A 24,111-nucleotide genomic window follows, 5' to 3' on the forward strand; every position below is an offset into this window, starting at 1 on the left:
ATAGGACAGGTCATATTTTTTTTTCACGGACTGGAAACTCGGACGACAAACGGTGCATCTTCCGAGTTTAACGGACCCATTGAAAGTCAAGTCCGCAGAAAATCACGGAAAACAGAACGGACACGGAACCCAACAACGGTCGTGTGCATGAGGCCTAAGTGTGTATGTTGGGAGTTGTAGTTTCACAGCAGTTGAAGTGCCGAAGGTTGCTGATCCCTGGGATAGGTAATCAACATCAAACCGAAGGGGCCACAATGCTTGGAAGTGCACTGTGGACTAAGCACAGTGCTGTACATTCGTACAGTGGCTGCCCTTGGTAGTGCAGCTCCGTCCTGACCAGCTGAATGGAACTGAGCTGTAAAAATGTCATGACATCACAGGCAGAGGAAGGAACACTCGCCCCCAGTGCCATAGCATCTTTCATAAGCTGATCATTGTGGGGTCTCTAGAGTGTATCCCCCACTGACTGGCAACTTGAGAATCTGTCATGAATATTAAGACCTGGATATCCCTTTTAATAGAATGAGCACAGAATGATGACTTTCGTAAATGTGTTTCATTAAGACAGGAAAGGTTACTGTCTGTATTCAAGTGATCTACTCATACACAAAAATAAAGGAATAAAGTCTATGCAGCCTGACAGACCACCAATATAAAAGTTCTCAACTCTGACTGTATAAAAAATGACAAGGTTTTACAGCTTTGTTCATTTAGAAAGAATGGTACAGACAAAAGGCAGGGTTATCAGGAATCCTGCTGGTAAAACCAGTTCTGTAAAGTCCGATTTTGAAATATTGTCAATGCTTTGTGAAGAAAAAGTTCACAGTCCTCAATCATCTTCCTCCTCCTCTTCCTGTTTTGCCTTCTTTTTTTTCTTTTTCTTTTTGGAAGGCTGTTAATAGGAAACAATGCAAAAAGTCCGTAAGAGTGTGAAAGTATATTACGGCACCGCTGTAACACAAATGGGTCATAAATGTAGTTGTTTAACCTGTACAGACACTCACCTCACCAGCTGTGCTAGTAGTAGGTGCTTCTTCCTGTAGTTCTTCCTCCTCTTCAGTCTTTATCGCTTTCTTCTTTTTCTTCTTCTTCTTCTTTGGCGTCTCCTCGACTTCTGGTTCTTCTGCAAAGATACCACAATATGGTCTCAACATTTGTAACTAAAGTCCCACCTAAGCAAACCAAAGTCTCCTGAGAATAGTAGTTTAATGGTCAATATCAACGGTATTCAAGCAAATACCTTCTGCTTCTTCAACCGGTTCAATTTTTGGCTTTTTAGCTTTCTTCACTTTGACCTCAGTGGGCTGTTCTTCCTCCTCCTCCACCTCCTCAATCTTCCTCTTCTTGGGAACAGAGGGCAGGGTGGAATCTCCAGATGGGTCATAAACTCTGACCTCACTATAAGCAGGAAAAAAATAAATAAAAACTCTGTTATAACTCTAAACAATTGAGCACTGAGTCTAGTAACACTTTGAAAAGCATTGACTCAAGTGTTCACCATTTTCATATACACATGTATGCACACACTGCAGTTTATAGGGCATTTTTTTTACCTTTTGTGTTGATATTTCTCAGCTCTGGCAAGTGCTTTCCCGGTGCCACTAATTCTCTTCAGCTATGAATAATAGAACAAATTAGCACCAGATCATATAGCTACATCACTGATACATATATCTACGGCAAGTCTCAGATGAGGTAGTGACTGATATTGCCCTCATAGAAACATCAGGCAATTAACTTAAGTCATCATCACAGACTACATGACTGAAATCACAGCTGCACAAAGTACCTACCCCCTTCTCTTCCAAGTGTCGTAGACGTACTTCCAACTTTGCTCTCGTCTCTATCCCCAGTTCTGCATTTGTGTCCTCACCAAGAGCATCGTATCTGATAGCAAGTGATGCCTTGGCTGCCAACATACGTGAAATCTGAATAAAGAGGAATTGGTTATGAAGGAAACGTTTCAGACTATGAACATCATAAGTCAGTAAGCTTCTTATTTTCATATAACATCAGACACTATCTACAACTAATAAAGTACACTCATTGCACTTACACACAAATATGTTTTTCCCAGCTAGGTTTATTGTTTTATACTTTGCGTTAGCAACTGTATAGAAAATCATCCAAGCTACATAAAGAACCATCTCCAAAATGTACATACAGCCTAAAATGGCAATGAACACACGCTTTGAATTCTTAGTTTAAGCATTAAGTATACTATTGTAACCAATTTCTATTTTGGAGCGTGTATGACTTTCTGATTACTTTTCATAGCATTTTTTGAGGGGAAGTGAAGCAATGAAAAAAATGGCGTATTAGCCATTTTGATATTTGTTCTGTTACGGTGGATAATCGTACGGGATAAATACATTTAGATTTAAATAGTTTGGCATATGGGGTGGAGACTGCATTTTATTTGTTTTTATTTTAATTCTGGGGAAATGGGGTGTAATTTGAGTTTTTCTATTTTTTTTATTTTAAATTTTAGATCGCTTTTAGCTTACATTGCAATGGATTAGCACTGCATTGTAAGCCTCATTTGCTGTTATCCTATGGAACCATGCCACCTGCTGGCCTCCACAGGAACTACACCTCTGATACACAGAGTTTCTTCTGAATACCAGTACATCAGTGTAAACGAACAGTATAGTATCCATGATTGCCAAACGGGGAAACCGCTCCAAGCCAGCGCTCTGATGCCGTGGTCACATTTGACCACAGCATCTCAGGGGTTAAATTTAGACATTAGGCCCAGGTCTATGCTGTTTAGAACAGCAGAAACCCAGCAGCTATGGTGCCCACTGCCTTTGCAAGCAGGTGCCATATTTAAAGCAATGCCTTCCGCCATACATGTACAGTGCTGGTCAAAGGGTAAAAACAGGGTGTCAAATTTAAATTCTTCATTCCTGAAAAAGATTCTGGAAATCTTTCACAAACGAGACACCAGACCATTCAGACTGGATTTGCCCCTTTAAGACGTAAGGCACAATGAAACTAATTCTGTAGACCAGTATCGGGATCTTGACAAGCGTTAAGACCACTTGAATACTTTGTTAAATCTGCTTATACAAGAGCTTGGTAGATACGTAATAGCCAGTTGGAAGCAATGACTGAGTGACTGATTACCAGAGGCTTTCTTCCCCTGAAGTCACAGAATACAACTCACCTTGCCCTTATTTTTAGGTGTAGTTTGCCCAACAAGGGATGCATGATAAATAAGACCATATTTTGGAGTGTCCCTTTTGGTCTTCAGAGCTCTGAACAGTGCCTTCTCAGCCCCTAAGATCTGCACAGTGGATGCCGGATGTTTCGCCAGATTCAGGAGAGAGCCTATAACAAGAATAAATACATGAAGAATCCCCGATATAAGAGCGAAAAAAAAATAAAAAAATACTGCAAGCAAATGCAGAGGGTTCTGTGATCTCAGAAGAGGTAGTGACTAGAAATGGCATCATGAAAGTCAGGCAATGTAATGTAATCTTCATCACTGACCACAGAAGTAATGCGAGGCTTTGTCTGGTAGTTACAGAAGCAATCTTGTCGTGAAAGTAAAGGCACAGAAGACTTACCGGCATGGGCAATGAGTCTGGCACCAACCAGCTCCCCTACTAGAATAGTAAGGTTTGGCGCTATGGCCATCATTCTGTTTTTGAGATAATCGTACAGCTGCGTCCTGTACTCTGAAATTTCTATTACCTAAAAAAAGCACAAGCTAAATCAATGGCAGGTATGTGCATATTCTTTACAGCTTTGATGAAAAACCACATGCTTAGTTATAAACCTATTCTTTTAAGTTTCCTCCATTTTTCTTTTTAATGCCTACATTCCATAGGGTTTGATACCACAACATGAGTAATACACTACACATGTAATGTAACGGGCATAGCACGAATATCCTAATAGCAAGCAGAATGACTTAGACTACTTTCACACTCGTATTTTGGGCGGATCCGTCATGGATCTGCAAAAAAGGATCAGTTATAATACAACCGCATGCATCCGTCATGAACGGATCCGTTTGTATTATCTGTAACATAGCCAAGACTGATCTGTCATGAACTCCACTGAAAGTCAATGGGAGACGGATCAGTTTTCTATTGTGGCAAGGACGGATCCGTTTGGCTCAGTTTCATCAAGCAGACAGCGTTTTGGTGTCTGCCTCCAGAGTGGAATGGAGATTGATCGGAGGCAAACTAATGCATTCTGAGCGGATCCTTTACCATTCAGAATGCTTTAGGGCAAAACTGATCCCTTTTGGACCGCTTGTGAGAGCCCTGAACGGATCTCACAAACGGAAAGCCAAAACGAGAGTGTGAAAGTAGCCTAAACGGCACTGGTCTCCAATGAGAAACCCAAGTTGATGATTTCACCAATAAGGACTGACTGGAGCATCTCCAAATAACCCGTCTTCTTTGATCGAGCAGCTATAGAGTTTAGCTGCACTTGACATGCATGATCTTCACAAGTTGATGCAAAATAACTTAACCTAGGGTGCACATACATATTGCAGTTGAGCTGCGGTAAACACCCAGATTACCGTTAATTGTCAGGCTGCACCTTCAACCATTGCAATTAATGATATCAGCATGCAGTTACCAGGGCTCCACCACAGTAGCCATAATCGGATAAAATCAGCAGAAGCAGACAGACACTCACCTGATCACATAGGTGCAAGATATTATTTATATCTTCTTCCGACACCTCTGTTCCCATAGAAATCTCTGCAGCAGCTTTCACTTCAGCTTCCACTTCTTCTGGAAGGATCTCAGAGAGGTCAAAGGCTGCAAAATTAACCCTGTCTCCTATTCAAAGACAAAAAGTAAACATGTTTCAGTAAAAATAATGGTTAGGAAAGATACAGCATTTTGATGGCTCGTTAAACGCATCCCACAAATACACTGAATGGCCACTTTATGAGACACCTGCCTGTTTACAATTCGAGCGCAACTCATCGTTCCTTAGCACGGATGGGTTACAACTGCTGACTACCAGTTTGATTGTCAGTCATTGCTGTCTATGAGAATCAAAGGCACGACTCCAGTGAGCAAAAGAATGCAAAACGGGATGACTGAGCAGTGAAGAAACCTCGCCTGGTCAGATGAATCCAGATACAGTGGATATAAAAAGGAGATTTTTGTGAAACTCACCTGTAAAATCTTTTTCTCGTAATTTCCATTGGGGGACACAGACCATGGGTATAGCTTAGAGATATTACTAGGAGGGACACTATGCAAAAAAAGAAGCTCCTCCTCCTCGGGCTATACCCCCAGGCACCTCCAGGAGAACTTCAGTCGTTGCAAAAGCAGTAGGAGAAGGAGAACGGAAACAAAACATTATGGAAACCATCACACAGCACACCCTAAGGCGTAAACCAAAAAAGGGGGCGGGAGCTGTGTCCCCCAATGGAAATTACGAGAAAAAGATTTTACAGGTGAGTTTCACAAAAATCTCCTTTTCTCGTTCATTCCATTGGGGGACACAGACCATGGGACGTCCCAAAGCAGTCCATGGGGTGGGAAAAAAGAACAAATCCAACACCGCCAGGAATAAACGTCCAGTAGTCAAACCGGAACCACAGCCTGCAATACCCTGCGCCCAAGAGCAGCATTAGCCGAGGCCAGAGAGTGTAACTGATAAAACTTTGTGAAAGTATGTAAGGACGACCAAGTGGCCGCCTTACACAACTGGGAAACGGATGCGCGATTGCGTCTAGCCCAGGAAGCACCCACTGCCCTTGTGGAGTGAGCGGTAATCCGCGACGGCGGAACGTGGCCGCGAGCGCGATATGCCGCAGCAATAGCGGAACGGATCCACCGCGCCACGGTGACCTTGGAAGCCGCCAGGCCCTTACGGGACCCTTCAGGAATCACAAAGAGAGAGTCTGAACGCCGGAAGGAAGCGGTAGCCCCCAGGTACACCTTCAGGGCCCTGACGACGTCCAGGGAGTGGAGAGCACATTCCTTGGGGTTCACCGGAGAAGGACAAAAAGAGGGCAGGACAAGATCCTCGTTAAGGTGGAAGGGAGAAACCACCTTGGGCAAAAAAGAAGGCACCGGCCTGAGCACCACCTTATCCTGGTGAAAGACCAGAAAAGGTTCCCGGCAGGAAAGTGCGGCCAGCTCCGAAACTCGCCTGATGGAGGTTATGGCCACCAGAAAAACTACCTTCCAGGTGAGTAAAACCAGAGAGATCTCCCTCAGAGGTTCAAAAGGCGCCGCCTGAAGGGCGCGCAGAACCAAGTTGAGATCCCAGGGGGGCAAGGGAGGCACATACGGAGGAACCGAATGCGCCACCCCCTGCAGGAAGGTTTTTACAGGTCTCAAAAAGGCAATGGACCTCTGAAAAAAGATAGCCAAAGCAGAAACCTGACCCTTTAAAGAACTGAGCGACAGACCCATGTCGAGGCCGGACTGGAGAAAAGACAACACCACTGGGACAGAGAAACGTAGGGGCGAGTAGCCCGATTTCTCACAAAACACCAGGAAGGCCTTCCAGGTGCGATAATAGATTCGTGAAGAAGCCGGCTTTCGAGCCCTGATCATGGTTCTTACCACCGCATCAGAGAAGCCTCTCTTCCTCAGGATGGCGGTCTCAACAGCCACGCCGTTAAACGCAGCTGCCGTGAATTCTGGTGGAAGAGCGGCCCCTGAGACAAGAGATCCTCTCTGTCGGGCAGAGGCCACGGGACGTCCGCCAACATACGAGCGACGCTGGAGAACCAGGCGCGACGAGGCCAATCCGGAGCGACGAGAATGGTTGGTATCCCCTCCGCCTCGATCTTGCGCAGCACCTTCGGCAACAGAGGAATCGGAGGGAAGACGTAAAGGAGGCTGAACCGCTGCCATGGAAATACCAGTGCGTCCACCCCGTCCGCCCGTGGGTCTCGAGCGCGGGCAAGATACACCGGCACCTTGTGGTTGAGCCGGGAAGCCATCAAATCTACGTCCGGACGGCCCCATCGGTGGCAGATGTCCTCGAACACCTCCGGATGGAGAGACCACTCTCCCGGATCCACCTTGGTGCGACTCAGAAAATCCGCCGTCCAATTGTCGACTCCCGGGATGTACACTGCCGACAATACTGGAACATGAGACTCCGCCCATAAGAGGATCCTCGCTACTTCCCGCATTACTGCCCGACTGCGAGTCCCGCCCTGATGGTTGACATAAGCCACAGCCGTGGCATTGTCCGACTGAACCCGCACCGGGCGAGTCGCCAGGAGAGGAGTCCAATGGGAGAGGGAGTGGAAAATCGCCCTCAATTCCAAAACGTTTATCGGGAGACGGGATTCCTCCGTCGACCAGACACCCTGAACTGTGAGGTTCCGGAGAACACCTCCCCAACCGATGAGGCTGGCGTCGGTGGTGACTATCGTCCAGGAGAACGGAAGGAAGGACTTTCCTGACGATAGGTTCAGGGGAGACTGCCACCAAGGGAGAGACGCTCGAACTTGCCGGGACAGACGAACAGGAGTGTCTAGACCCCGAGGGTTCTTGTTCCAGAGGGCAAGGATCATCTGTTGTAGCGGACGAGTGTGAAATTGGGCGTACGGAATCGCCTCGAAAGAGGAGACCATAAGGCCCAGCACCCGCATGCACTCCCGAATGGTGGGACGTGGAGAGCGTAGAAGGAGCACCATTGCCAGACGAATCTGGGAAGCCTTGGAATCTGGAAGAAACACCCGAGAAATCGAGGTGTCCAAGATCATCCCCAGGAACGAAAGTCTCTGGGAGGGGTGCAGAGAGGACTTGGGGAGATTGATCAGCCATCCGAACCGTTCCAGGGATTGAACCGTGATTCGGATGCTGTCCTCGGCCTGTGGAAGAGACGGAGCTTTTATCAAGATGTCGTCTAGGTATGGTAACAAAGAGATGCCCCTGGTGCGAAGAAGCGCCATGAGAGGCGCCAGAATCTTCGTAAAAACTCGAGGGGCGGTTGCCAACCCAAAAGGTAGGGCGACGAACTGGTAATGACGCCCCCCTATGGCAAAGCGCAGAAAGCGATGGTGGGACTCTGCAATAGGGACGTGTAAGTAGGCGTCTTGAATGTCCACAGACGCGAGAAATTCTCCTGGACTCAGAGAAGCAATAACGGAGCGAAGGGACTCCATGCGAAACTTCCGCACCCGTAGAAACTTGTTGAGAAGTTTTAGATCCAAGATTGGACGCACTGACCCCTCTTTCTTTGGAACAACGAACAGGTTTGAGTAAAAACCTGTCCCTTGCTCTTCTGGGGGAACGGGGGAAATGACACCACGGTCCAGAAGAGAGGAGACCGCAAAAAAGAGGTCCGAGGCCCTGGCTGGATCCCCCGGAACGCGAGAAGGGAAAAAACGTTCCGGCGGGCTGGACGCGAACTCCAACTTGTAGCCGGACGTCACCACTTCCAGAGCCCAGGCGTCCTGAACGTGAGCCCTCCAGACCTGTTGAAAGGAGAGCAGACGGCCCCCCACCACGAGGGGTGGGGGCACCCCTTCATGCGGAGGGTTGCTTGGGAGCAGGAGGACGGGCTGACTGCGCCCGAGGCCGCCAAGAAGGCTGGGGCTTGAAGAAAGGCTTCTTGCGGGAGTCCTGGGACCCCCCTGCCGATGAGGATGACGGCGTCCTGGCAGTGGAGAAGCGACGAAAGGACTGGCCCCGGAAACCTGAAGGCCGAGACCGAAAGGGACGCTTGGTCCTGGGCTGGGGTAGATGAGTGCTCTTGCCCCCTGTTGCGGCAGAAATGAATTCATCTAGTTGAGCCCCAAAGAGCCTGGACCCTTCAAAGGGAAGGTTAGCGAGGGATCGCTTGGATGAGGCATCAGCATCCCACACCTTCAGCCAGACCTCCCTGCGCTGAATGACAGAGAGGGCCGAAATACGGGCAAAGAGGGAGCCGATGTCCATTGAAGCCTCACAGAGATATTTAGACGCTTGAGACATCTGGATGATAAAATCCAGAGTATCTGCAGAGGCGTCCTGCTCTGACAGATCCTGGTGGTGGCGCTGCAACCACGTTGTAAGGGCTCTGGCGACCCAAGCCGACGCAAAGGCCGGTCGCAGGGAAGCGCCCGCCAGCGAGAAGATGGACTTGGAAAGTGAATCCAAACGTCTGTCCACCGCATCCTGCAGAGAGGAACCGTCTAGGACGGGAAGGGCCGTGTTCTTGGCTAACCTGGCCACCGGAGGATCTACCTTAGGGGAAGAAGTCCACTTTTCCACTGTGTCAGCTGGAAAAGGATAAAGCGTATCCATACGCTTGGTGGCCGAAAATTTTTGATTAGGTCGATCCCAAGCTTTTGATAGGACCGCAGGGAGGGAGGAGAATCCCCTTGTATATTAAAAGTGTCACGGACAGCTGCCACCAACTCGGTTACCATGGTGGAAAGCTTAGGCAGGGGTTCCCGCTCCGTGACTTCGTCCGATCCGGACAATTCCCCATCGGATTTGCGCTCCCTGCGAGGGGGAGAGTCAACCGGGCATGCCTCAAGGCGAGGGGGAGAAGCGGAGTCATCCGAGGAGGAATGCTGCCGCTCACGCTGCCTTTTAGAAGTCAGACGCCCTCTGTGAGAGTCGCTGAGAGGGGATGGAGTGGTGGATGCCACTGGAGTAGTAGCCGCCATGCGCTCCATGAAGGACATGGCTGCCTTGGCAACTAAGGCCAGATCAGCTGCCGCATTAGACATGGCGGAGGCCCAGGCGGGTACCGCTGGATCCGCAGGGGCAGAGGGAGGACCGGGCTGAGCAAGAGAAGGAGGCTGATCCTGTCCGGGAGCAGGGCATGAGTCACAGGAACCAGTGACAGAAAAAGGCCTAAGGCATATTTTACATGACTCCAGTGGAGCCTGAGAGGAAGCCTTGGAAGGCTTAGGGGCCCCAGGTTTAGGCATGATGGTATTCCAAAAAAGATTTCCTACCAGGTTGCTGCAATTCCTACCACCCAGGCAACAGCAGAAGTCTCCGGTCACCGAGAACTGAGGAGCTGCACGGCCGCAATCCAGCAGAGTCTCCGGCGTAGGGAGAGACAGAGCTGGACGCCGAGGCTCCGCCCCCTTGGACGCGTCATTGCGGCGCGAAATAAGCGCGCGAAATAAGCGCGCGCGCGCGCACTTCAAATACACCCCTTCGCCAGAAACGGCGCAGCGGGGGTTAATATCGGGAGGAGCAGGCCGGCGGGAGCTGCAGAGAGCGCAGCGGCCATAAGATAAAATACACTCCTTCAGTGCCAAGATTGCCGCCGGTGCGGCCATAGTCTGAGCTGCAGGCAGGTATCAGTGGAATCACCAGCCCTCCCCAGAAGGGCCCCCTCCCAACGGGAAAAAATGCCCCCAGCCGGTCCTTCTCTAGCTCACCTCAGGTCACAGAGCGCCAGACAGACGACATGAAGGGGTGGGGGGAGGGGGGGGAAAGGAGGGAGATTGAAGCAGGCAATACTTATCTGCACAGCATGCTCCCTCGATGTCCAGACCAGCAGGGATTCACCTCTTCAGACGTCTGACTCCAATCAAGGAGAGCAGTGCTCTGGTGGAGGGTAGGCAGCAGGTGTCCCAGCAGCTGGTGGGATGCCAGAGCTAACATGTCGAGCCTGGATCCACTTTTCTTCTGTGGGGGAATGGGAGGTAGCCAGGAACCTTCAGAAGACCGTGGCAGACCCTCCACAGGGGCCAGGAAAGCGCAATGCTGACCTGCGTCCCCATCTGAAACCAGAAAAAAATAACAAACAGGAGAAGAATAAATGTCAACCTCCTTGAACGGACACTAAGCAAAGACTGAAGTTCTCCTGGAGGTGCCTGGGGGTATAGCCCGAGGAGGAGGAGCTTCTTTTTTTGCATAGTGTCCCTCCTAGTAATATCTCTAAGCTATACCCATGGTCTGTGTCCCCCAATGGAATGAACGAGAAAAGTCTACACACCCCTGTTAAAATGTCAGGTTTCTGTGATGTAAAGAAAGTTCAACCTTGGTTTCATCAGACCATAACACCTTTTCCCACATGCTTTTGGGAGTCTTCAGATGCGTTTTTGCAAAATGTAGCCTGGCTTAGATGTTTTTCTTCGTAAGAAAAGGCTTTGGTCTTGCCACTCTACCCCATAGCCCAGACATATGAAGAATACGGGAGATTGTGTGGTACATGTGACAACAGCCAGTACTTGACAGATATTCCTGCAGCTCCTTTAATGTTGCTGTAGGCCTCTTGGTAGCCTCCCAGACCAGTTTTCTCCTCGCCTTTTCATCCATTTTGGAGGGACGTCCAGTTCTTGGTAATGTCCCTGTTGTGCCATATTTTCTCCACTTGATGATGACTGTCTTCACTGTGTTTCATGGTATATCCAATGCCTTGGAAATTCTTTTGTACCCTTCTCCTGACTGATAACTTTTAACAATGAGATCCCTCTGATGATTTGGAAGCTCTCTGTGGACCGTGGCTTTTGCTGTGGGATGCGACTAAGAAAATTTCAGGAAAGACCAACTAGAGCAGCTGAACTGTATTTGGGGTTAATCAGAGGCACTTTATATGATGGCAGGTCTATGCTGACTCCTAGTTAACATGATTTTGAATGTGATTGCTTAATTCTGAACACAGCTACATCCCCAGTTATAAGAGGTGTGCACACTTACGCAACCACATTTTTTATATTTTCTTTTGCTTTCTTCCCTCCAACTAAAAGATTTCAGTTTGTTTTTCAATTGAGTTGTACAGTTTATAGGTCACATTAAGGCCTCATGCACACGACCGTTGTTGTGTTCCGTTCCGCAAAATGGGGTTCCGTTGTTCCGTGATCTGTTTCCGTGTGTCTTCCTTTATTTTTGGAGGACCACCAGACATAAGGAATGTCAAAAAAAAGTCTAAGACATGCAAATGATAGGAATAAAACGGACGCGGACGACAATCTTGTGTGCCTCCGTGTTTTTTAGCGGTCCCATTGACTTGAATAGGGCCGCAAACCGTTTTCCGCAAAAATATTTTTTTTACGGACTGGAACCACGGATGCGGATGGAAAACTGTGCATTAGCCGCGTTTTCAACAGAAAATCACGAAAAACGGCGCAACGTACACGGAATAAAACAATGTGCATGAGGCCTAAAAGGTGAAAAAAGTTCTGAAATGATTTATTCTTGGTCTCTTTTACATCACAGAAACCTGACATTTTAACAGGGGTGTGTGGACATTTTAACAGGGGTGTGTGGACATTTTATATCCACTGTATCTGCATGAACCCTTCCTGTCAGGTATCAACAGTTCAGGCTGGTGCTGGCGTAATAAGGGTCCATTCACACGTCCGTAATTTGGGTCCTCATTCGTTCCGCAATTTGTAGACCTATTCACTTTCAATGGGGCTGGAACGGATGCGAATTCGCATTTCCGGGATCCGCCATTCCGTTCCTGAAAAAAAAAAAAACGAACATGTCCTATTCTTGTCCGCAATTGCGGACCAGAAAAGGCATTTACTATTATAGCGTCTGTGATATGAGGTCCGCAAATTGTCGATTGCGGATCCGCAAAACACTTACGGACGTGTGAAAGGACCCTAATGGTGTCGGGAATGCCTTCTAGGTATACACCTGTGGATAGACATTTGGACAGTAGGGCTTACCTAAGCATTGTGACTGGCCAAGTTCATTGATCATGGCAGATCAAGACATGAACATGACAGAGGTTTCCTTAAAAGGGAATCTGTCACCTATTTTGAGCATATAAAACTGTTAAAGGGTTTCTACCACCACATTTTGACCTAATTAGCTGTCAGACACTAGCGATCTGCTAGTGTCTGCTCTACCTAACCATGCTATTGTAATACCTTTCTCTGCAGCGGTTACCCTAAAAAACGTAGTTTTATTGGTATGCAAATGAGCCTCTAGGTGCTATGGGGGCGGAGCACCTAGATGCTCCGTCCACTCACTATTTCTGCTGCCCAGCGCGTTCCAGCCCGACCCTCTCCTCTAGATTGACAGCCTACTCACGCCTGCGCCGTGTGCTTCTGTATTCGGCGCAGGCACGGTCTCCCTGCGCCGGCATCTTCACTGCGCCGAATACAGACGCACACGGCGCAGGCTGTCAATCTAGAGGAGAGGGGCGGGCTGGAACGCGCTGGGCAGCAGAAATAGTGAGCGGACGGAGCCTCTAGGTGCTGAAAAGACGCCCTAGAGGCTCATTTGCATACCAATAAAACTATATTTTTTAGGGTAACCGCTGCAGAGAAAGGAATTACAATAGCATGGTTAGGTAGAGCAGACACTAGCAGATCGCTAGTGTCTGACAGCTAATTAGGTCAAAATGTGGTGGTAGAAACCCTTTAAGATAGCAATGTGCAATAAAGTACCTTCATTCCAGCATGTGTCCTTTTTCTTTTATTCAACTTTTCATTCAGATGAAAAAGCGATTTTTCTGATATGCAAAGTCTCAAGGTGCCCAGAGGGGCGTTATTACTCTGCTCTAGTGCCCAGTAACGCCCCCCTGCAGTGCCCAGCCCGCCTTTCTTCCAAGCCCAACACGCCTCCTAAGAAATAAATTTACTCCTACATCCTTGCCGAACGGCGCCGCCCCCTCCACTACGTCATTTCATTTATTCACTGCACCGTCCTTGCTTCCTCCTCTCTTGGCCTCCGAAATCCCACGCAGGCGCAGTATCGCTGAGTGCCTGTAAGATACTCCTGCTCCTGAGGGCAACAGCCTCAATAGTGTCACTGGGCATGTGCCGAGCCCAGTGACGTAATCAGAGCGCTGTTGCCCTCTGGAGCAGGAGTATCGTACAGGCGCAGACACTCAGCGATACTACACCTGCGCGGGATTTCGGAGGCCAAGAGAGCATGAAGCAAAGACGGTGCAGTGAATAAACTAAATGACGTAGTGGAGGGGGCGGTGTCGTTCGGCAAGGACGTAGGAGTACATTTATTTCTTAGGAGGCGGGCTGGGCTTGGAAGAAAGGCGGGCTGGGGACTGCAGGGGGAGTTACTGGGCACTAGAGCAGAGTAAAAACGCCCCTCTGGGCACCTTGAGACTTAATTTGCATATCAGAAAAATCGCTTTTTCATCTGAATGAAAAGTTGAATAAAAGAAAGAGGACACATGCAGGAATGAAGGTACTTTAATGCACATTGCTATGTTAACAGTTTTATAGGCTCAAAATAGGTGACAGATTCCCTTTAAATTCCTGCCCTTCCCAGTCCTCAGACCTTAATCCAAAAGAGCATTTGTGGGACAAGGTAGTACAAGTGTTGCAGAATGTGGTAGTACCTCCATCTAATTTCAACTGCGAAAAGCTACCCTGTCTGCATGGGATAGTATTCTTAGAGTGATTTCAACACCTAGTGGAATCTATGCAACAAACTGCTGCTGTTCTGAAGGTCAAAGGAGGTCCAATACATTACTAGATGGGTGTCTCTAATAAAGTGAGCATTCAGTGGTTGGCCTCAGAAGAGGTAGTGACTAAAATTGCCTTCATAGGAAAATCAGGCAATTAGATAAAGTCATCATCATCGGCCAAAATGGAGCTGTAACTCATCACTGTGGTCATTTTAAATATTCTTCATTTTATTAAACCCACAGTCAGTGCAAAAGTTCACGTGAAATGTAAAGACACCAGTCAACTGCTCCCATTACAAGCAAGAACAGGGTAGTTCGAGACAATATATTGATGACAAAACTCAACGCAGCAGCTTTCCTCAATCTTAGGGCCCATTTGCTTTTCCGATGCACAGAGCAATAATTAGGAACAAACTGTCCAATCAGCCACATTTACATGGAGTAATCATTCCCTCTGCACAGGTATCAACAATCGTACCGCAATCGTTCATCCCAATACAGATTCAATGTTCACTGGGAGCACATCCCTGGTTACATAGAGCCATGTGCTGCCAGCAGACAATTTTAGGTGCCAAATATGAGAGGCAATCACCCGAACACTTATTTGCTTGGCCAATGGGTGATCAGCAACAGCCTTACAAGGGCCAATCATTGGGAACATTCATTGACTATGCTTGTCTTGATCCTTGGCACATGTAAAGTCTTACTCTAGGATAAGACATCAGGCATAGAATGTTAACTCACCTACAGCCCGCAAACACTTGCAGTATGCCAAGTTGTCGGTGATAATTTTGCCCAGCTCGGGGAAGTGCCAGCCATACCACTCTCTGCAACGCATGATGTAATTATTCAGCTCTTTATCCAGATCATCTAGAAGGGCTGGAGGAAAAAGTCAAGTTAGGAAAATAACCAAACACCTTAAAGGAAATCTATGACCTACTTTTTTTTCGTTTTGAACGATCACCAACCAGACAAAGGTTTTAATCATGTTACACAGCACTACATACACGGTTACATACAGCAAAAGTAGGTGACAGATTCCCTTTAAGAGCAGTAAGTTTCATCACCACCAATTTATACTTTTAACGACTAGATACTTACAGATGGCTTGTACAATCATTGTATCAACCTTGTCAGGGCTGAACTTTAGTTTGTAGCGGGACAGGCTGTGGAGATACAAGAAGGGAGTGTAAGAAGTACACTACTCAAAGTAAGACTGCACCACAACATACAGAGCTAGATACATGTGGTTCTGGGGACATAACAGAAGGAGGCTGGGTTTACAGCTTAGCTTGCACTATTTTCCATGCAAAAGGTACTATGCGTCCTAATACACATTCTAAAGGTTGCCTCAGTGGTAGTGACGAAATGTTGATTGAAATCATAGATATTCAGCTCAACTAAACTCCATCATCGGCAACCAAATAAAGACAGTTCAGGCATGGAAGTCACAGGTATATTGCACTACTGCGCAGGTAAACGGCGGCACTTAGAGGGCAAGTTTACCTTTGGACACAATTTTACAAATACAAATTTTCAATCCATCAATCACATTTGGGCTAAGTAGAATACAGGTAAGCTACCTATGTGCCAAGCCAAGGGACATAGCAGCCATTTCCCGAGTTGACAGTCCTGTAATAAGGCCATCGACCTGATTGCGAATACCCCTCATGAGCTCCGTCACCATGGCACTGTGCACGCAGCTGATGTTCACCTTGTCCTAAAGTTATGAACATAGAAAGCAAAACCAATCAGCAGATCCACCCGACTTCATGAGAAAAGAATGTTCATAAAGAAAACACATGTAAAATGTCTTCTAATTTCCAGATCAATACCTTAATGACACCTCCGAGCTTAGCATCTGCAATTGCCAGTTGTTCATGTGCTTCTTTTGCTGCTATTTTCTTTAGTACCTTCTTTAAGTTTTTGCCGAGCTTTCCTTCTACCAAAGCAGTAGCCGCTGAGGAATGTACAAGTAAAGAATTTGATTAAAAGGGCTCTTTAGCCTTTTTATAAAATGCACAGATTTTTATAGAAGAAATTGCATTTAAAGGGAACCTGACATCAGAAGTAACCCATTGTTATAAAAAAAAATAATGAAAAACCAAAATCACTGTAAATTCTAGCTTTTGGCAGCAAGTTGTTCCTGGTTTTAAATTTTCTTTTAAGGCTACTTTCACACTACCGTTTTTGCTGGATCCAGCAGGGTTCAGCAAAAACGCTTCCGTTACTGATAATACAACCATCTGCATCCATTATGAACGGATCCAGTTGTATTATCTTTAACATATCCAAGACGGATCTGTCATGAACACCACTGAAAGTCAATGGGGGACAGATCCGTTTTCTATTGGGTCTTGCTCCGCATCGCATGCTGCGGTTTGCTCTCCGGTATGAGAACGGAACGCATTTTGGAGCATTCCATTCTGTCCCCAATGACAATGAAGGGAAAAAAAAAACACTTCCGTTTTGTAACCTGTTTTTTAAACCCTATGACATATCTCAATACCGGAGAATATTAACGCTAGTGTGAAAGTAGCCTAATACGTTGACAGAATGCCTGCATTCAGATGCCAGAGTCTTCTGAATGAGACAGGCCAGCAATCTAGGGTTAAATAGTCCCTGAGGATAAGATACTGGCAAGCATGGTTTTTGTTGGAGGAATCAATGTTAAGATGGTGAAACTGACTTCTTGACGCTTGAACTGGCCACATGGAAACAGAACGTGCTGACACATGGCGTGTTCCTGTAAAGTCAGTGTGGTCTGTCAGTCGTGGCAAATCTGTTATTTCCATTGGTCTGCTCCTATAACAGGGCAGCACAGTAGAAATAAAGACACCAGCTAAGGCAATGGTCGGTGTAGATGGCTTCTTCCTCATTCTCTCACTTATGATGGTAAGGAAACAAATGACTGACCATATCATTGTTCCCCTGAAACTCTGCCCCTTAATGACTCTTTAGCTGCCCATTAAGTGTCCACAAACGCACCCCACTTGGCTCCTATTCTTAGCATTCACATGGGCCTGCACTGTGACCGGACCCCTTTGAAGGTTCAAAGTAGCTTAGACACATCCTTTCCAAGTCATAGAAGGAAAAAAAAAATGTTGCCTCAGTGGTAGTGACGAAACATTCAGTTAAAATCACTGTGTTTCAGTTTAAAGAAAATCCATCATTGGCAACAGTCAATATTAAAAAGGGCAGAAGGACGTACCTGCTAACGCTTCAGTCGTGTCTTGAAACTTCTCAAAGTGTTTTAACTTCACTCTAGAAAACAAGGAAATCCAAGTGAAATAGTGGCCCGGCTGGTCTAATAATCGCCGCAGAACTACACATCTTCTACAGGGAGGAGTCAACTCAATCTGATTTATTTCAAGTATTAAAGGGAATCCGTCACCTATTTTGAGCCTATAAAACTGTGAACATAGCAATGTGCAATAAAGTACCTTCATTCCTGCATGTGTCCTCTTTCTTTTATTCAACTTTTCATTCAGATGAAAAAGCGATTTTTCTGATATGCAAATTAAGTCTCAAGGTGCCCAGAGGGGCGTTATTACTCCAAAATCCCGCGCAGGCGCAGTATCGCTGAGTGCCTGTACGATACTCCTGCTCCAGAGGGCAACAGCGCTCTGATCATGTCACTGGGCTCGGCGCATGCCCAGTGACACTATTGAGGCCCCAGGAGTATCGTACAGGTGCAGGCACTCAGCGATACTGCGCCTGCGTGGGATTTCGGAGTAATAACGCCCCTCTGGGGGCCTTGAGACAATTTGCATATCTGAAAAATCGCTTTTTCATCTGAATGAAAAGTTGAATAAAAGAAAGAGGACACATGCAGGAATGAAGGTACTTTATTGCACATTGCTATGTTCACAGTTTTATAGGCTCAAAATAGGTGACAGATTCCCTTTAAGAAATAAATACCTCCATGTATGTGGCCAGGTAGTGAGGTAATGATGACGAATCTAATGACTTATGGAGCCACCACTGGCAGATCCTGGAAAGGACACAACTGCTTGGTGCTTTAGAGAATGGATGAGACTCCACCCCCACCATAACCATGGAATGGAGACCCAGGTGTCTATATATTTACTGACGTGCAGTCATCAGACTGACCATATGATGTAACGTCACATGAGAAATTTTTATTCTTCAACCCGTTTCACAGAACGCTGACACAACAGGAGATGAGATGCACTTGGTGGACGTTCTTGGACTTACACTTTATTTGCCTTTTCTGGGGTCTCAAATTCCTTCCATATACTGTCCACTTCTTGCAACTTGCTTTCATCTAGAACCTAATAAGATGACAATTGATTAAAAAGCAAGAATTATTAATGAAGAGGGTGGTCACAGCTATGCAGTTCTGCTGTATTTACTACGGTCACACTATGGGCATACCTGGGAGAACAAGTGTTTTTCTTCCGCCATAAGACCTCATGCAAACAGCAGAAAGACTAAGCTGCTTCATGGTGCCTACATGAACCCAAGCATACGGAGCCTAGAGCAAAGCTGTCTTTGCACCCACACATACAGGCGTTGGTGAGGAACTACAGGTAGAACTTAGCTCTTCTGGATATAGAGAGTGGAATGAAACAGGAGGAGCAGTCAGCCAGAGATACCGGCAGTGACTGTCCTCAGGTACTACAGCTCAGCTCTATACAAGTGATCTAATAATGTCAGCCATATTGAGGAGAACAAACCTCACTCTTGTTCCTGACACTACTTGTATTTCAATGGAAACATCCGAGTTTCCTTTTGCGTTTTCAAAAGACTTTTTTAATCAAGCGTTCAGGGTGTCCTCTAACTTGTTGTGGTTTTCCCATTATAGAGCCACAGCAATGCCAGACATACATAGATTTTATTAAATTTTTCTAGCACCCCCGCTAGAAAAATTCCACTATGGCCCCCACTCCATCCAGACAATTCTTTCCCCAGTGCCATTCGGGAGAATGTCTGAGATTAGTATTCATCTTGGACAACCCCTTTATGATAAATAACGTTATGTAGCTGGCTGACATGAGCGATGTGCTAATGTCAGCCGTACATAACAGAATGCTATATAACTCCCTGCCTGCTGCCGTTCTGTTAAAATAAAGACTTTTATAAAATGCTAATGAGCCTCTATGTGCTATTAGGGCGTTGCTTCAGCTCCTAGAGGCTCGGTCTACGCACCCTTTGGCACGCCCATGTACAGTTGATTGACTTTCGAGTTCTCCTCTTCATCCAGTAAATCCCACGCCTGCGCCGTCCCGTTTAGTATTTGGCGCAGTGAATGAAGGACGCGCTCCTGCTGCCGACTTCCTTCCTTCGGCGCAGTGAGGAAGCCGGCAGCAGGCACACGTCCTTCACTCTGCGCCGAATACTAAACGGGACGACGCAGGATTTACGGGACACTGAGCAGAACTCGAAAGTCAATCAACTGGACCTGGGAGTGCCAAAGGGTGCGTAGACCGAGCCTCTAGGAGCTGAAGCAAAGACCTAATAGCACCTAGAGGCTCATTAGCATATTTTAAAAGTCTTTATTTTGAGGAAACGGCAGCAGGCAGGGAGTTATAAAGCATTCTGTTATGTACTGCTGACATTAGCACATCGCTCATGTCAATCAGATACATAACGTTATTTATCATGACAGAAACCCTTTAAGCATACGTTATAATATGCTAGATCCCCTCCATGGTATGCAGGTAGAGGAGGACTTGCAACTTAAAAGTAGCCCTGGAAAAAAACTTGAAAGTGGTGCCATATTATAAGGGAGTCTGAAGTGACAGTGCAGCATAAACTTCTGCTGCCCCCACCGCAGTATTCAACTGTATCACCATACTCAGGACAGCGACAAACTTGAATTCAGGAGGGTACCTGTGGCCAGGTGCATAATACCGGATTCTCCTGGCAGTAAAAGGGTTTTCGATCAGTGGGGGTGCGACACCTGGGACCCCTGCCGATCAGCAGTTTGAGAAGGCACCATCTCTCCTGTGAGTGCTGCGGCCTTCTCTGCGCTCACCAACCACAGTGCCGTACATTGTATAGTGGCTTTGCTGGGTATCGCGCTTTACCCCAATCACTTCTATGAGGCTGAGCTGCAACTAGGCCACATGGCTGTGACATCACTGGCCTAGGAAAAGCTGAGAGAAGGCCACAGAGCTACTGTAAGCACAGGTGCCGTCTCCAACAGCTGATCAGTGGGGGTTCTGGGTGTCGGGACTCCCACCTTTCAGATAGTAATGAACTAAGAGCGTTTCGGATGCTACATCCAAAGTCGCTTCATTTAAAACTTCGGATTAAGGGCCCATGCAGATGGCCGTAGTTTTTGGCGGATCTGCAAAACACGGATACCTGCCGTGTGCATTCCGAGGACAACAATAGGACATGCTCTATCCTTTCCATGGAGCCGCGGAACGGAACACCCGGTGTTCTGTCCGCATCTTTTGAGGCCGCATTGAAATAGGGAACGGGTATGGACCTGTTCATACAGCCGTCTGAATGGGCCCTAATACTGTTCAGAGATCCATCTTCATAATCTGTCTAGAAAACGTATAGGCTCCAATAAGCCAAAGCCATTTGCGAAGTTGAGCGTGACTTTGTTAAAAAACTTCAGTAGTTGGTTTTTAAAGTGAAAAACCACTTTAAAACTTGAAACCGAACTCCGCTTCAGTCCTGACTGGCACCTCGGAACTGAAGCCCATACATTATAAGGCTACTTTCACACTGGCGTTTTGGCTTTCAGTTTGTAAGATCTGTTCAGGGCTCTCACAAGCGGTCCAAAACGGATCAGTTTGGCCCTAATGCATTCTGAATGCAAAAGGATCCGCTCAGAATGCATCAGTTTGCCTCCGATCAGTCACCATTCAGCTGAAGAAACTGAGAAAAACGGATCCGTTCTGACACACAATGTTAGGGCTTGTGAGCTCCGTTTAAAGGGTCTCACAAGCGGCCCCGAACGCATCCGTCCAGCTACCAATGCATTCTGAGTGGATGCGGATGCGCTCAGAATGCATCAGTCTGGCAGCGTTCAGCCTCCGCTCAGCAGACGGAGGCAAACGGATCCGTCCAGACTTACAATGTAAGTCAATGGGAACGGATCCGTTTGAAGTTGACAATAAGGCTCAATTTTCAAACGGATCCGTCCCCCGTCTGTCTGGACAGATCCGTCTGAACAACTTTCAGACTTAGAATTTTTTCTAAACTATAATGCAGACGGATCCGTTCGGAACGGATCCAAATGTCTGCATTATAGGAGAGGATCCGCCTGTGCAGACACCAGACGGATCCTCTCTGAACGCTAGTCTGAAAGTAGCCTAAGTCAAGTGGGACGGATCCGTTTTCTATGACAATAGAAAACGGATCCGTCCTCCATTGACTTTCAATGGTGTTCAAGACGGATCTGTCTTGGCTATGTTAAAGATAATACAAAAACGGATCCATTCTGAACGGATGCAGACGGTTGTATTATCTGAACGGATCAATCTGTGCGGATCCGTCTTGGAAAACGCGAGTGTAAAAGTAGCCTAAGGAGACAGATCTCCGTACAGTATTAAATCAGAAGCTTTGAACAATTCACTACTGATGACCAGAGAACATGTCCTCAGTTGTAAAGTCACAGAAAACCCCTTTAATTGTGGCCATGAGGGGTGGATCAGCCCAAGGGTTAGAAGGAACATGCATAACACATACTGCTCCAACCCCTCAATATCCCAAAGGCTAAAGTATATCAGGGGTTAACATTCAATCATTAAAATCAATATGGGAATTGGGTGAGGGCAGAAGGTGGGCCCCGGGGCTGGCATGCTTGTAGCTGGCAGCATTTCACTGCAGAGCCTGCACTAACACATCCCCCATCTCTATCGTGTTACTGCCGCTGCCGGTGTGAACACGGCCAGCCGCACATGATATAAAGCCCCATTCATCGTATAACATGAAGACACGAGGGCAGCCGGCAGTCTCCTAGAACCGCACCACGTGCGACCTTACAAGCTCCTTTGACGTGCCACCCACATTACCTTAAATATGGCGTATCCCGCCGCGGTCTCAAAAAGCACCAACATGGCTAAACCGGGATCACCGCGTGCGTCCGACCCGGAGACCTACACTCGGACCTTTGCAATCGAGACACGTGTGCGCCAAAAAGCCAGCACGCCACGCATGCGCACCACCCTCTTCCGGCTGCAGCGCCAGCACCACTTCCTTTCCATGAGGGTGACGTCACTGACTGCATGGCAGTCCGTTGCTGAGGAGATGTCCGTCTTTTCGCATTGTTGTGGCGTAAAACCCACATCTAATACATGGTAATCCCCTATATACACTCAATAATGGCTATACAGTGCACATAGTAGTGGTATCCAACCGATGCTGCGCCAGTTATTGCTGCACTACAACTCCCAGCACGCGTGCTGTGCTCTCCAATGAAATCAGTGAGACTTGGTAAAAAAAAACAAAAAAAACGGATTGAATTCCCATATACTTAAATGGAGAGCCATCCACGAGGCAAGTCACCTCTCCATTGAATACAATGGGAACTGCAGCCATGCGGTATTGAAGAATGGGGCTTACACTAGGCAGGATATATATAATACGTATATCAGATGGGAACCAACTCTGTCCTGCACCCTGACGTAAATGTTCATTAAGTAGAGGTCTAATTCCTGCACCTCAGTGTAGTTTTGGGGCGGGCATTGCAGTAGTAGCAGCCGGAGATGGTTGTAATATGACTGAGGCATCTAAGCAGTTAGGCCTCATGCACACGACCGTTGTTTTGGTTCGCATCCGAGCCGCAGTTTTTGCAACTCGGATGCGGACCCATTCACTTCAATGGGGCCGCAAAAGATGCGGACAGCACTCCGTGTGCTGTCCGCATCCGTTGCTCCGTTCCGTGGCCTAGCAAAAAAAATATAACGTCCTATTCTTATCCGTTTTGCGGACAAGAATAGGCATTTCTACAATGGGCCGCCCGTTCCGTTCCGCAAATTGCGGAAAGCACACGGGTGGCTTCCGTTTTTTGCGGATCACAAAAAACAGAACGGTCGTGTGCATGAGGCTTTAGACTGAGAGAAGGAGGTTTGCTTTACCAGTCAAAGGCCTCACTATGGCTTCTGGGTCTGCCAGACATAGTACACGGCACTATATAAAAGTGCGGTGTATTACGTAAGTGATGAAAGGATCACACGTTGAAGTCCCCTTGTGTGACTAATTAGTACACACCAAAAAAACTATGTAAAAAAAATTTAAATAGTATTTTTAACATAAAAGAGCATTATGACAAAAAAAAAACTACAAAAATAAACTATACAAAATTGGTATCTCATAGTTGCTCAAGAGTACGGAATTTGCAGGGACTGTCCCTAAGGCAGAGTTCACATCACCGTTCAGCCTTTCCGTTCTTCTGCTCCGTTAAAGGAGCAGGAGAACAGAAGGGACGGATTCAGCACGTAACTGAGCAAACGGAGCCTACCGACCCTATAGACTATAATGGGTCTGTTAGGTTTCCGCTCAGAGGAAGATTTTTGCAACGGAGACAAAAGTTGTGCACGCAGGACTTTTGTCTCTTCAAATTATAGTCTCAGGGTCGGTAGGCTCCGTTCGGCTCAGTTACGTGCCGAATCCTTCCTTTCCGTTCTCCTATAACGCACAATGGCCGTGTGCATGAGCCCTAAGAATGTTTTCTGCACTGTACATGCTCGTTTGAAAGAGGCCAGGATTTCCTGATTCAATTCCTAATTTTTTTTCATACTTGGGCCTTCCTTCTGGGAAAAAAGAGAAAACATAAATTATTTATATTTTACAGGCAATATATAATATTTATAAGATGCACTGGGCAAGGTAACATCATGTATT

General features: G+C 46.9%; 1 protein-coding gene and 3 non-coding genes across 4 annotated transcripts; all 4 read right to left on the minus strand.

Annotated features, from left to right (window-relative positions):
• Positions 1-537: 537 nt before the first annotated feature.
• On the minus strand, positions 538-22,435 carry NOP58 (NOP58 ribonucleoprotein). Its single transcript, XM_040440873.1, has 15 exons — positions 22,281-22,435; positions 18,502-18,578; positions 17,495-17,547; positions 16,119-16,243; positions 15,867-16,003; positions 15,385-15,449; positions 15,028-15,162; positions 4,660-4,805; positions 3,573-3,699; positions 3,170-3,333; positions 1,794-1,928; positions 1,554-1,615; positions 1,241-1,398; positions 1,005-1,123; positions 538-892 (listed from the first exon to the last, which is right to left on the minus strand). The coding sequence occupies exons 1-15, from the start codon at positions 22,323-22,325 to the stop codon at positions 830-832; spliced, it is 1,611 nt and encodes a 536-aa protein (XP_040296807.1). The 5' UTR covers positions 22,326-22,435; the 3' UTR covers positions 538-829.
• LOC121009071 lies at positions 14,386-14,463 on the minus strand. The gene has a single exon (XR_005780682.1). It is a non-coding gene; the product is annotated as a small nucleolar RNA SNORD11 (small nucleolar RNA).
• LOC121009101 lies at positions 15,623-15,710 on the minus strand. Its single transcript, XR_005780696.1, has one exon. It is a non-coding gene; the product is annotated as a small nucleolar RNA SNORD70 (small nucleolar RNA).
• Positions 17,381-17,469, minus strand: LOC121009100. Its single transcript, XR_005780695.1, has one exon. It is a non-coding gene; the product is annotated as a small nucleolar RNA SNORD70 (small nucleolar RNA).
• Positions 22,436-24,111: the final 1,676 nt, after the last annotated feature.

Source organism: Bufo bufo, chromosome 7, assembly GCF_905171765.1.
Source record: "Bufo bufo chromosome 7, aBufBuf1.1, whole genome shotgun sequence".
In the NCBI taxonomy this organism is placed as follows: domain Eukaryota; kingdom Metazoa; phylum Chordata; class Amphibia; order Anura; family Bufonidae; genus Bufo; species Bufo bufo.